The sequence below is a fragment of the Alligator sinensis genome, unplaced genomic scaffold (assembly GCF_000455745.1).
Source record: "Alligator sinensis unplaced genomic scaffold, ASM45574v1 scaffold777_1, whole genome shotgun sequence".
In the NCBI taxonomy this organism is placed as follows: Eukaryota; Metazoa; Chordata; order Crocodylia; family Alligatoridae; genus Alligator; species Alligator sinensis.
The window spans coordinates 3955048-3970288 of NW_005841882.1; the positions used below are offsets into that span (position 1 = coordinate 3955048).

The 15241-nt window shown below is 41.2% G+C and overlaps 1 protein-coding gene across 1 annotated transcript in view; it reads right to left on the minus strand.

The window, feature by feature from the left end:
* Positions 1 to 15241, minus strand: part of IFT88 (intraflagellar transport 88) — an 85628-nt gene that overhangs the window by 67899 nt on the left and 2488 nt on the right. Inside the window, 8 exon segments of the mRNA XM_025196634.1 lie at positions 1001 to 1105; positions 3001 to 3091; positions 4397 to 4466; positions 4542 to 4605; positions 5600 to 5650; positions 6869 to 6925; positions 9616 to 9678; positions 10859 to 10955. Of these exon segments, the coding sequence (XP_025052419.1) occupies positions 1001 to 1105; positions 3001 to 3091; positions 4397 to 4466; positions 4542 to 4605; positions 5600 to 5650; positions 6869 to 6925; positions 9616 to 9678; positions 10859 to 10948 (591 nt within the window). The 5' untranslated portion in view covers positions 10949 to 10955.

Here is a 15241-nt window from a genome sequence, read left to right on the forward strand (position 1 = left end):
ACTCTTTCCTGCTTATGCAGGGGGTCGGACTCGATGATCTATTGAGGTCCCTTCCGACCCTAACATCTATGAATCTATGAATCTATGAATAAAGCCAAAAGACCTGAAATTATATTTGAGGGCCCTCTCTGTCTCTTTCTGTCTTAGTTAATTCCACAGTTTAAAGGCATGAGCAAACAAATATATTAACACAAAGTAAATGTGGGTGAGGATTTACGGCAGGTGAAATATTCCACAGTAGCTTTTTTCACACATGCATGAAAGAAGGGCAAGGTACAGCAGGTTGGATTTTATTTACCACAGGATAAGAGCTTGCGCATGCAATAGCACCACTGTTTATCCTCTGTGATCTGTATCTATATTCATGCCCCTATTTTATGAAAAATATTTTTTATTATTTTTAATTTTCCTACCTTTAAATGTAACTGATGTTCTTTCATTCTTCAGAAGCACCTGGTCTACCTATGCTCTCATAATTTGTATACCTCTGTCATGATAACCACCTACTCAGAGGCCTGTATGAGGTAATTACAAGGTAAAGTTGCCATGAAAAGATATTATTTTATTTGCGGGGAAGAGAACCCTATTATTTGTATTCTATCTCTTCTTGAAGGAAGATTTTTGGGAACTACTATTTTCAAGTCTGCTCCAAAGCGCTGTAATTATAGCGCATTAGAGCAGCCTCGCTACTTATGTATAGGCGCCCCTAGATTCTACACGTTGGGTACCTGAGATATCTTCATTGCAAAGTATACTAGTAACTTAAAGTCCAGAAGACAAACCCTTTATTTAAAAAGTTATAATGAATATTTAGTAGTATTAGCAGCAAATCAGTACTATGGAACTGCTATGTTCTACAATTACAATAACAATTTTCAAAAAATATTTTTAAAGTTCAGTATATCTGATATGGAAAATTGTTCTAGGAACTCAAATAAAATGTGTGCATCAGAGCAGGCTGAATTTCCTCAAAAAGTCACACACACATTTCAATACTTGCCGAATAAGTGAGGTCTAAGTTGATGTTTTCTGCAGACGCAATTTGTTCACGTTGTCTAACCAGCACTCTTTACTTTCTTCCAGCTTCTTTTGCCTTTTCCAGGGCCTTAAAACAGATCATATATTTTTAGAGTTGCCATTTGTCTTCCCTTTCCAACTTCACTTCACTTTACTATGAGAAATAAATCATTTTTGTACCTAGTTCCATTATACAAACAGAGCACACATTCAAGAAGTAGCAATATTACATAACAGAGGAGGTTTATGTTAAAGTAATATTAAATATAAACATTCAGCAGAACAATATTCATTGTCATCTTACCATAAACATTTTATCTCAGAAGAGTGTGAACAGTAATGTTATAAGCAAATAAAAATAAAAAGCGAACCCATCTATTTTATTAACATATTAGACAGCACCAAAAGAGGATTACCATTCCATAAAGTTAAGTATTTTGGCCAGATCCACACAATTCTGCTGGACCTGTAAACTAGACTTCGGTGGAACGTAAGTGCCTGTGTTGCAAGAAGAGAACCAAATTGACACGCTACCTAAAATTGCTCAGATGCTTAAATTTATCAGGCACCTTCAATATAGTTTGAATAGATCTTTATGCCCTTAAACGCAGACATTTATGCCGACTCAGAAGTGATCCAATCTGAATACCTACTTGCCCAACTTCTGCAGAATTTCTGCAGCACAGTGGTTAGAGCACTCACCAAGGCAGTGGAGAACTACATAAGCGCCCAAACCCTCTGGCTATAGTGTAGCCCAGGGGTTTTCAACCTTTTTGGATCAGTGTACCCCTGGCAGCCAGACAGAGCAGTGTACTCCATGGCCAAACGTGGAGTAGGGCGGGTACAGTCAAACACAGAGCAAGCAGCCTCCAAGTGCAAGCTTCCCCCGTCCCCTGCACCTGGCCAGGTGGGCGGCACCTATGCAGCAGCGTGGGATGGTGCATGGCAGTACTCCGTCCCTGCCTGCCCACACATACCCTCTAGGGCCTTCTCAAGTACCCCTGGGAGTATGCATATCCCTGGTTGACAACCTCTGGCATAGCCTAAGTGGAGGCATCTTCTATCCCCTCATTTTAAAACCACGCCACTATGCAGTCAAGAACGCAAGAGTCCTGAGCTAGAAGAGCCTGACTCTCATAGCCCAGTGATTCATAGATGTTAGGGTCGGAAGGGACCAAAATAGATCATCTGATGAGGGCACTTTCCTGGGAGAGGAGAAATTTGGGTCCCTATTAAAATTATTTAGTTTTTTAACCAATTACTGCCTAATGTAAAATGCATTAATGATGCCCCACCAGACTGCTCTATCAGCTGGTGGTTAAGGCACTCTTATGGAAAGTATATGCTGTGGACTTGCCACTGAGGAGGGTCTAGAGCTCAGATCTCCCAGTTTGAGTGCATTCTATCCATTACATTATCGTGCAAGGGGTCACAATTGGTCTATTACGAGCCTTCTCTCTAGACACCTTATACTAAAAATGAACAAAGGAATCTAACTGCCACCTGAGACAGGCAGCTACATTCTGGCAGCAAAAGGAATTCAGCCATACCTTGGTGCTTAGCATTTCTTTTTGGCTTGCTATAGGCCACTGCCTACTCAGCACCTAGGTACCTAGGCATCTCACTATGTCCATCTAGATCATACTTCTGAGGCAAAGAACCTATTTTAGATACAGTACTGCAACACCCAAGTATAGGCTCCTACAAAGTCATCTGAGATGTAGGTCTTATTTTCAGATACCTCAAATACTGATGAATTTACAAAAGGGAGAAGGGGAAGTGTGGGCAGACAGACAAACTAACTAATCATGCTTGTGTCCTCTTTGTGGCGCTGTAAACCCCCACTGGATTGCAAGATCAGCCATAACAATAACAAAATTAAAAAAGACAACTTTAACAGTAGACTCTGGAATTCACAGAGTTTATTGATGCATGCATGTTGTGCTGCTTCTTACAAGCTCAATGAAACCTTGATAATCTTACCAATTTCAAGTCTCCACAGCTATTGGCAATGCAGCTTTCTTCAACCAACTCATTTACTTTTTTTTCTAACTGTTTCATCTTTTCTTCTGGACTAAAATTAAGGAAATAAAGGATCAGTTAACATATGCAACCACAACTAATTATACAAAAAACAAGCTTTTAGTAGGCAGATTATAAAAAATGATCCATCATGGTTGCCTTAGGTGTCGAGTAATGTATCAAGGTTCACAGTGGTCCACGAGTACAAAGACAACTATAAGTGGCCCTTTATTGCTGTTTTTATCAGAGATTCTATCAATAATAAGATTCTGCAGATATACTGTGTTTAAAATATTAACTTAATGAAAGAACAGGGGTTTACTGAGCATTGATCCTCCTATTAGAATAAGAGGGACTTATATACTCATACTCTCATTATCCCTACTATATTTTGGCTCTTTATATAAGTGGGATAAACCTTCCTAGCACCCTATTAAACCTTGCAGTATATAAGTATTACATTAAAAAGTTGACTTAATCTGAAGTATAAATTTAGTTTGTAATGATAACTCTTTAAATAAAGCATCAGTACAATTTTAAATTAGAATCACTGATTTTAAAATCAGAAACTGAGATTCATGCAGGATTATTTCATCTGCAAAATAAATTATGTACATATTTCCTTTTGTCCACTGCTTTCAGCAATTTTTTTTATCCCTGTCATTTAGAAATTCCAGGGGTCAGCCTTTTATCTCTCTTCCCTAATCTACTCCATGTCAGGCTTCCATCATTCTCAAACATAAAAAATGGGCTAGCAACATTCAATCTTAGTTTGGGGTCATGCAATTCTGTGAAAGACAAGATTCTGTGATTTTCCTAGCATATATGTACTACAGAATTAATGCTACAGTAATCTCTTGCCAGGCAGGAGATTTCCACAGCCCTCCAGCAAATCAAATCCTTTTCTGTACCTCAGTTGTTTGATATAAATCCACATGTTCATTCAGACTGTTGGGTCACAAACACAGTGCAAGTTATTGCAATGTGAAGGGAGGAATGGAAAAGCGCTAGTGATATAGGAGAGTAGATTGTTTTACCTGATTTTAAATCATTAGTTGCCCAGTGCTCATCCTGCTAGATATAAATAACCATGACTTCAGTAAGAATCACACCCTAGCCTCAATCCTGAAAAAAAATCTATCCGTGTTCTTGATTTTACTACTCTAAATAGTCCTATTGAAATCAATTTACTTGCAAGAGTAGCCCCACTGATTGACAGTAAATTTGGCAAGTGCTTTAGTATTTGTGGAATCATGGCCTTTTCCTGTAGAGAGAAAATATTGCCCATAGGCTTCTTTTATGAGCTTTCAAGGCATTTATTCCAAAAGTGAACCTAATAAAAATGTGACCAGCTTACCTGTCTTCATTTTTCATTTCTAGAGGGGGAGCAGGACCTCTTCCTTGACCAAGGGGATCAAATGCAGAACCTGCAAAAGTAATACACAGTACTAAAAACTGTGCAAAAATGGCTTATGACAGCTAGTGATTTCTATGAAGTTTACCTCTCATCGCTCCTTTAGTATAACCAGCTGCATGAACTGCTGTCATAGGTCGGGCAACTCCATCCTTAAACAAAAAAAAAAACCCAGGCTTTTACAATTGGCAGAACATTTCTAAAACAAAAGATGGAGGGGGAAATAAATAAGGGGATAATTTACATATTGCAAAATTTTTAAGTGAAATGTACACGTTAAAGTTGATTCAGGCTGACCAATAATACTTGGTCAGCCTGATCAACTCAGGTCCTCTCCAACCATTAAATTAACAGACTATAACATAGCCAAATACATACTGGAATTATTTCTAATTAATAAAGGATACAAAAGAAATATTGTATCAGACTGTTTGTTCAAATTTTAGAAATATTCAAAGACCTCTTGCTCCAAATAATCTTTTTCCACAGACACGAGTAATCATTAGTGTTTTCTGATGTTTCTAATTGTAATTTGTATATTTTTATTTCTCTGATTTTAGCAGGGCAATCTTAAGGGCTAACCTGTTAAGTCTAGTAGCTCCAGACCATGTTTCAAATTACTACCACACTTGGTATCATAGTTCAGTTTCTGAATCTGTATGGTTTTTATAGGCAACAAGGATTAAAAACAATGTGAGTCTATGGATCAAATTCTTTTGCTCAGTGCAATCTCAGAGAGGTACAAAATGGCTGGCAATGGGCTATAATTCACTAGCAGTGTTCCCTCTCAGTTGTGTGGTGTGTGCGGCCACACAGGCACACTCATGTCATGCTGCCAGGCGCGCCTGCGCGGCCGCACACAACAAACAGCTTAGAGGGAACACTATTCACTAGCCCTTTAACAAAGTCCGCCGCTGTCGAGTGCCACCATATGTAGCCCTTAACACATTTCCATTCCTGGCCCAAATGTCAATATTAAGTGCATATATGATTTAAGACAGTTTAAATACAGTTATTTGCAGCCCATATTTCCACTGTAATTAATGTCTTTAAAAATAAAGAGCGATTAAACATCTGTAACAAAAACAATCATTCAGAATCTGAATTAAGACAATAAACCGTTAATAACCAACAATAAACCATTACCTGTATAGCTCCTGTCATAGGTCTTCCCATTGATGATAACATTGTCTTTGACTACCAATATAAAATAAACTTATTTAAAATTAGCAATTACAAGACATTAGGAAACTATAAATACTTAAATATATTGTTGTTTCTATCTCGTGAATGTACATTAGGATCCACCCTTGCTCCTAGTGAAATCAACTGCAAAATTTCCGGTAACTTCCAACGAGGCAAGAAAAGCTCACACTGTATGCACTACTTGCACTTGGCAGTGACCCCACAGTTAACACAAGTTCTAAAATGGGGCATCATTTTTATTTTTTTTCCTAAATGTAGAAGACTAATTGTGAAGTTTCACATTATTTATTTTATGCCATTTGAATTTTCTCTGTATTTTTGTTTGGTTTCTGTTCATAAATTTTTAAGCAGGTTTAAGCCATAGCAATAATACTTCTCATTGATGGCTGATTATATATTTGAGAAAAAATGTTGTCCATCTATATAAACAAAAAGTTTAAGAGGTAGATCCTGAGTAGATCTGATGCAATAAGTAGGAATATATTTTATTAGAGGTAAGATCACATTTAGATATTCTTTACAACAGGGGTTGGCAACCTTTTACTCAGTGCAAGCTGAATTTATACAGCTTGGTTTTATGGCAGGCCAAAGTGTTGCTAGCAAATATTAGATATTCCACCACTAGAGAGCGGTAGCACATCCTTGCACAAAACCTACTAATGGTAAGATATACAGACTCCCATGCTTAGTAGGCCAGATACAATCTCTTTGTGGGTCAGACTGCAGGCCATATTTTGCCAATCCCTCCTTCAATATAAATGAAATTACATGCCCTGTACCTAAACCCAATTCATATTGCTGGGTACACATAAAATTCCACTAGAAATTACATATTTCTGACAGTTTTTATCTTATAACAATAGATATCCATTTGCAATGACTAATGGATAGTATCTTCCCCATAATGAACATTCCAGTATTATAATCTAGGACAGCTGTTCTTAAATTTTGGGGAGCAGGGAAGACATCACACACCCTTATTTATATTTGTTATACTGCTGTATACTTGTACGATTTTGTGTTATTGATAATAAAAAGTAAGACTGAGTCACTACAACAACCTAAGAGATGTTATAAAGTAATTCTTCATTTTTTCCCCTCTTTTCCTCCACTTACATGAGAAAGAAATCATACTGCATGAAGGATTTACAAGGTGTGCAGGTTGGGGAATGTGTCTTTCTAAGCATAAAACAAAGAACAAAAACTTACCCCAAATCCGGTAGCTAAAGGTCGGGAAGCTGATGTACCTGGAATTTTGGCTGTTACCTTGGTAAAAAAGAAAAATACAGTACCACACAACCATAATTAATCCAAAAATGATTTCTTTGTATTTTTGCATATGATAGTAAAATTAGTTCACAGAAGTGACTGTGCTTAAAAAATGACTATGAAAAGTTTTACAGTGGTGTTTCTATATTCAGCTTTACTTGGATAAAGCTTTTCTTTCTACCATGTGGTTTTCTGGTGATTAAGTGGTATATAGTTCTCATTGGTTTAGAAGAATTAGAAGATTATTCATTACTAAAACACTACGTGCATATAAACATTAGACCTCCTTTGTAAAATGATAGTTATAGCTTAAAAATTCTTATAAGTGAAAATAACCTGACCAAAGCAAAACTAAAAAAGCTTGTAAACTTTGTATATTATACTCAGGGCAGATCCAGGGTAGTGCAGTGGCACAGTTACACCCCTCTTTGGATTGCACCACATCACAGGAGCCTCCAGGGACTTTTAAACATCCCTAAAGCAGTGGTTTTAAATAGAGGTGCACCAATAGATATTTGGAGCCAATACCAATAGTCGATATTTAAGGAGACATATCGGTTGATACCAATCTGCTTTCCGATACAGCTGCCTCCAGCTGGTAAGTCTGGTGTGGAGGAAGGGGAGGGAAGGGGCATGTGGGGAGCAGATCAACACCCCCCGCAGTGAGGGAGGGGGAAGGGGCAGGTGCTGCCCAGGCAAGGCAGGGGGGGCTGGAGCCGCAGCTCGTGGGCAGGGGGGAGAAGCTCCTGCTGCTGCTTGCACCCCAGGGGGGCACAAGGGGAGGGCATGTACCCCCTGGATCTGCTTGGAGCGGGGTGTGCTGCAGCCAGGGGTGCGTGGAGCTCTTCTCAGCAGGGGCTGGACTCAGAGCAGGTGCTAGCAGTGCTGGGAGGATGCTGCGTTCACCCCAAATTTTGCCACTGCTCCACTTCCAGTGCCGCTGCCACCAGCCATCAGACAGTCCTGGCTCTTCCCAGCACATGGGTGGAGGCAGGGCGTTGAGCTAGGGCTGCGCCAGGCGGCTCTGAGAGCGGAGCAGCAGCAAATTTGGGGTGGATGCAGCATCTTCCCAGTGCCACCAGCACCCGCTCCAAGCCCAGCCCCAGGTGAGAAGAGACCCGTGCAGCCCTGGCTGCAGCGTACCCCACCCCACCCCGCACAGATCCGGGGGGCACATGCCCCCCCAGTGCCCTCCCAGGTGCAAGCAGAGGCGTCAGGATCATGAGAACCAGGGAAGGTGGAGTAGCTGGAGGCAGCTCTCCACACTGTCAGCTGTGCTCCTCGCTCCCAGAGTGCTGCACTGTGGCTGCATACAGCATGGGCATTTATTAGCCGAATTATTGGCCCCATTGGGCCAATATCCGATACAACTAGTTTTCTTTATATCAGTACCAATTCAATACTGGACCAATGTATCAATGCATCTCTAGTTTTAAATGTCGCACTTGGGCTCGCAATGATAAGAATTGGGTTCGCAAAGATGCTCAACAGTGTCAACCTATTATAATAAATACAGTTCCTGTTTATAAATATGCAACTCATGTGCATGGCAGTTATTTGTCCACACACAGTTGCAGCTTCAACGTACGACACTTGTATGTTACAGGAAGCTGACGTAAAAATCAGTATATTGATACTGGCTGGCTGAAAGTTGTGTTGGGACATTCAGGCCCAGGTGTCACAGTAGTTTAGGTAATAGTAAAGCTTTAAATAGGACTGAGCAGAAGAATTTGTATGTAACCATGTTTATCCTACACTAAGTAATGTCAGTTTAATGTTCAGGGCTTCTTCAATGTGTGTCGTTTGTGGTTTAAGACTATCGGATGGCAGGCAGGTTATAATGTACCATAAAAACCCAATATCTATATTTAGTCCATGATTTTTTTGTATCCAGTAGACTTATGAAGTAAAGTTCATCTGTTCATCTATGAAAGGTGTTTTGTAAATTCCCTTTGAGGGATTAGAACTGAGAGATTGGAAAGTGAGTGGCTGTCTTGTGAGAAGTGTGCACCAACACATAATTGGGTATTTTTGTCTTTGACAGATTTTTGGTGTGCATTCATTCTGGTATACAGTTGTTGTTTGGTTTTTCCTACATATTTTTCATCAGGGCATTTAGTGCACTGGATAAGATATTACATTTCTGGAGGTACAGGTACGGACAAGTAAGATCCAGGAATGGACAACAGAACCATCACCATTCCTGGACTTAATCTGCCTGCCATCCAATAACCCCAGGTAACCACTCTACATTTTACCAGCTACTTTCTATCACCAGGTCAAGATTCCCCCCTTACCCTCCACAACCTACCTGTCTCACACCTGACATCTCCCATGGCCTCTGATATTCAATGGCCATGCATTTGCATTTTCACAGACCTGCAGTTTGCATATCAACTTCTATTCCATTCAGTAGAACACAAAACAACAGCAGACTCTCCCTATGCCTGAAGAAAGGTGCTTGTCCCCAAAAGCTTGCAAAGAACATTGTTTGCAACTATTTAGTTGGTCTAATAAAAGATATCACATTTACACAAAAAACCTTGTCTGCCTAAAGTTTTTATGCTCATTTTAGCAATGCACAGAGAGATTAAGAAGTATATTTAAGCAAGTGGCAGAACCAAAAATGAGAACAGAGATCTGGAGAATATTAATAAATATTTTAATATATTTCAAAATATACTTACTGGGGGTCTCCTACCATGACTGGTTCTCAGAGCCTGCTGAAAAGCGGCATCATTTTCTAAATCCTAAAATAAATCAAAAGCATAACAGTTATCCAAAACAGACAGATTTTAATCCTAAACTACTTTTACTTGTTGATATAGCCAAAATACAATTTTTACTGTCAGTAGGCTATAATTATACTACTTGATCAATCTATTGAAAACTTTTAGTTTACATAGGAAAATATCTAAGTGAAGCAACCACTGAAAAATAGTAATACAATTGGAAAAAGTGAAGCTTAGTTTATAACAGTAATTCACAATATATTTATTACTGTCCAAAGCAAAGTACAGGCCAAATTTAAAATGATAAAATTGTGTAGGATAGTTATGTTATGTTTAATGCCAGGGCGCAGTATTTTAAGCCAAATATATATTGGAAAATCTTTTAAGTACATGGAAACGTGACATTGTTCAAACGTGCAGGATGGGACATAATAAACCCCTTAGTTCATAGCAGTAGGGGAGGAGATATATTGACAATGTTAATAAGTACTCTGAATGATTGATTTCTGTAAATTCTATTATTTCTCTCTTCTGCTCTCTCACACACTTTTCTTTACGGACACTCACAGGGCATGAGATGAGTTTGTGACAAAAGAAAGGTCTCAAGGCCATCTGGAGCTAGAGCTGGGGTAGCAGTATTTTGGAGGTGGAGTAATCCAACATTTAAAGACTATTAATCAGCTGCTTGATAAGGACTTTTATTTGATAGAGTTAAAAAAGTCTTACACAATAGTCTATTTTCCAGACATAATGCCATTCTCATAAATTCATTATTCTACTTAATTCAACAGCCTGTAAATTGGCCTTAAAGTATACCATATAAGCCATTAATTAATAAGAGCTGAAATTCTGGCCTTGTCAATGGCAAAATTGTGATAAGACTTCAGTAAGGACACGATTTCATGCAACATGAGAGACAGGTATAAAATCATTCCATTAAACCTCCACATTTATTTAACTAAGATTTAGTATTTCCTATGTATTTTCTAACCTTCCTAGCAAAAAACCCACTAGATTCAGATGCACAGCAAGACTCAAAACAGAAAATGAGAATTAAAAAAATTCAAAATTAAAAACTGATTTTCACAGGAGTAGCGCACTTTCATTGCGGTTCATAATTCAAGTTAAAATGGAATGTTAATTCCAATGACAGCATCTTTATATTATTCACAACCAGTGAAATTCCACAAATTTTTACCTCTGTGTCAAAGGTGGGGTTATAGTCATTGTAACCAGAATAAAGATCATCTTCATCTGTCTCAGGTGCCAGGTGCACATCTCGCATCATTTTTTACCTGTAAGACATGAAATATGGCAAATATTTTCTCAGTGATACTAAAAATCTCTTTATAGTTATAAAATATGAACAGTAATAAGGCTTTACTATTCAGTTCACATGGGCTAACATTTAATTTTAACTGATATCAGTTCTACCTGAAATTTCAAAATCTGTTTTGTATAACCAAAAAAATTTAAGATCCAATTCAAAATCCATTGATATCAAAAGGAGTCAGTCCACTGACCTCACTAGGGTTTATTTAAGCCTTTCTACACCATTCCCAAACCAAAGAAAAAAAAGAAAACCCATTAAAAATATACTTTTAAATAAAGTAGACTTTTTCAAGTTGACAGAGTCAACTTGAAATCTGGTCAGTTTTGAGGGGTGGGCAAAAACAACAAAACTAGTTTCAGACACAAAATGGGCTCCTAAGACTCCACATTTTTACAGTTGTACAACTGCATTTTCTCTTTGATCACTTTATTGAGATTTCTATTGCTATGCAATCCCCTCTTAAAGTTAGTGAGCTTTTTAGTAAGCCTGGACAAGAATTTTTGTAATCCAAGTTTCTTCTGTTGTTGGAATACATCAGTTCATTCACATTTAATTTTAGGGGTGTACGGATAAAGTTTTTTTTGGCCAATACCAATGGCCAACTATTAGCCAGTCATATCAATCAATACCAATCTGATAGCCAATATGAGCCCGGGAGGTTTGAGAGCAGCACCTGGCTGGTAAGTCTGTCTGGGAGGGGAAGGGGCGTGGGGGGGCGTGCGCGCAGATCAAGGCCACCACAGTGATGGAGAGCATGGGGCTGGGGCAGGTGCTGCCCAGCCGGGGCAGGACAAGATGCGGGATGGAGCCACAGGCGGCCGGCGGGGTGTGGGGAGTGGCTCCCCACCTCTTCACACAACCTCGGGGAAGGCATGTGCTACACCGGCCAGAAAAAGCCAATTGCCGATAATGTCAATTTTCCTTTTATCAGTCCCAGTCCAATATGGACTGATATATTGGTGCACCTCTACTTAATTTTTTTTCCATGGAAAAACTCTGAAGAAAATCATGCTGGAAAAACTCTCAGCTCCAGAAGGAAATTTCTGGTCAAAAGGAAAAGGAGAAGCAGAAGCCAGTAGGCTATGTAAGAGGTTCTCAGTCTTTTTATACTAAAGGCCTCCCCTCCACAATGTTTCTGAATTTAGCAGCTTTTCAAAATGTTATAAAAAAAAGTGACGTTTATTAATGAGCAATTACATTTTTTCCTGAGGTCCCTTCACCTTAGATTAGATCTCTTCAAAAAAAACTTTTAGATCTCTCTTTTTAAATTAAAACTGGGAAATCAAGCAGAAACACTACTATTAAAGCAATATTATAGTTGAGAAGTTACAGGTACACAGAAGTCAGAAAATAAAGTACTTCAGAGTAACAACCCCATACATGGGTGCAGTGATCTGACTACACAATAGGGACCAAAGTTTGCAGCACACTTGTGAGAAAATGAACTTCATTTCCTAACCTGCTGGTGCTGGCTTGAGTGTGCAGTAGGCTGAGCACTGAGCTCCCTCTGAGCAATGAGCCCTGGTGCCAGTGAGCCCAGCAAAAGCATAACTGAGAGGAAAGCAGGGCACAAAAATACCTGCCACTATGCTGGTCAAGTCGCCTCTGCTGGCAGCACAGCTGCCAGCAATGCCCTGGCCATGGTGCTACCCTGTTACATCTCTGGGGCCCAGGGTCATGGCCCTTAGCTCTGGCTCCATGCCTGCTGCCAGCCCAGACCTGCATGGGCAGTGCTGCACCCTCAGATCACTGCCCCAGTCTGTGCGCCTGCCCCCTGCTCACCTGGCAGCTCCCGCTTTACCTTGAGACGGCTTCCTCATAAGCAGCTACAGCTTGTTCTCCACCAGCTTGTCTTCCCCAGAGCTCTCCATTGTCTCAGTTAGTGCTGTCCAGGCCATGCCAGGCCAGCTCAGTCATCCTCTCCCTACTACAGGCAGCTCCATGAAAGCCTGGCAAAGCAGGGACAGCTCAAGCTGGGCTGCTTTTGGGAGGCTGCAAACAGCCTGCAATACCCTTAAAAGCATGTTATGTCACCCTGGTTGAGAAACTCTGGGCTAGAGGTTAGAGCACTCCCCTGGGATGTGGGATGTCCCCAGGATCAAGTCCAGGAGACACTGGCTCTCCTTGATTCATCCTAGCTGAGTGCCCTAATCACCAAGCTATTGGCTATTCTAGGGTGGATCTCTTTCAATCTCTAATGAAGGCTTGTATAAATGATTAAGTATTCACTGGAGTAGGAATTTGAGCCTACATCTCTTGCTATTCCTTGTGAATATCCTAACCATTGGATTAATGCAATTTACTTATACAAGTGGAAGAGCACAAACAAGAGAGACTGAAAGAAACCAGAACAAGTACTAGTCTGCTGGTCATAGCATTCACATGGGATGTGAAAAGCCTGGATTCAAGTCCCTATTTGCCTGATTCAGACTCAGGATTGAATTTAGAGCTCTTAAATCCTATACAGTGCCCTAACCAGCACATTATTTGTTTCCCTCCATTTCCCTCCTGGAAGTTTTCAGCTTTTTCTGAAGCAAGGATACTGGACTAATAACTAATCCAATTGTCAAAGCATTCCCAAATTCCTAGATGAAAGATTTAAACTCATCCAATACTAGAGCTTGCTTACCCTTTCCCTATTACAAGATCCTACACAGACAGATAAATAATGGAATTCCTGCAATCTGGGAAGCCACAGACTATAGCACAGGTTAACACGTAGGAAATCACAAACCATACTCATGTGCTCAACAAGACATAACAGAAGTTACAGAAATATCTCAGAAAGGGATGTTTATTTACATGCACATACATCTTCTACATATACTCAAGGAAATATATAGGTATGGAAAATCACTTACAACACCTAACTTTTAAGTACCTAGCTGCTACGGTAGAATCCACAACATGGCACAAGTACCTATATGCAGTAATTGAAGAATTAGAGCTGAACAGTGAGCCACCTGGACTTACCCAATGGCAATATTAATATATTGCCTGAAGTCCCACCTTCTTTTAGACTCTAGATTAGGGATAGGCAACGTTTTTTTGGCCGGAGTCCCGAAAAAACCACAGTGTCTATCTTGTAAGGTGCCAGAGCACTGGCACGCCACAAAAACAAAACTGGGGTGGAAGGGGTACATGGCAGGATGCACTCCATATTTAATACTATTAATAATCATTAACGTTGTTTTTTATTTTTTATTAATAGTAAATAGAAAGCTGGTGTCAGGCAGGGAGCGAGGGCTGCCCCAGGGCTCCCCTACTTGGGCCACAGCGGGGGCCCAGCAGCACCGGAGGTGGGTCCCAGCTGGCCTGCGCAGCTCCACAGGGATGGGGCGCAGCCACCATGCCCACAAAGGGACGGTGCCTGGCTGGGGCAGGATGCTGGGCCTAGGGAGCTCCCTGCTTGGTCTCTGTGCGTGCCGGGTACAGTGCGAGCGGGAGCTGCAGCCAGACTGTTCCCCAGGCTCTGGGAACAGCCGCCGCAGCCAGTGCTCAGGGCCAAGCCAGCCAGAAGCCTGCAGTGTAGTGGCTCTGTGCAGTGCCTGCCCCAGCCCTGGCCCCTTGAGGGGAGCTGTAGGTGGGCAAGGCTGGGGCCTGGGCAGGCTGAGGCAGCCAAGGTGGCTGTTCCCAGGCTCCAGGGGGCTCCCGTGGCCAGGACCCTGCATTGGGACGGCTCTGCCCTGTTTGCACTGTGCCCAGCGTGCAGGGAGGCCGATCCCAGAAAGGGAAGCCCCCCGAGCCTGGCGTCCTGCCCCACCCATGTGCGCAGGGTGGCTGCAGCCCATCCCTGAGGAGCTGTGCGAGCTGCCCAGGCCCCACCAAGGGTGCTGCTGGGCATCCCCGCCTGCCCGCTGTCACAACCCAAGGGTGTGATTTTTGTTTGTGTGTGCTTTGGCACTGCTGAATTATTTCCCATCACTCATAGCTTTCTTTGCAGGGTGCATTTCTTGGTTGCAAAAAGATAAATGCACGCTGCAAGGAGTTCCCGCCATTTGTATTTAAATTTGTGCCCCACTATTGGCCAGTTCTAAATTATTCCTACGTGGCAGCTAGCGATTGGCTTGCTAGCCATATAAGAGGCTTGAGCGGTTTCCGCCCAAGTTGGAGGACTCCACGACTATCAGGAGGAGGAGAACTTCACATCTTGTGAAGATCTCCAAGCGCTGTGGAGCCTATCGGACCCAGCGTGTATCTCAAGAAGGCTATAGGGGTCTGATCAACCTCTCGCCTCTCCCCGTCGCC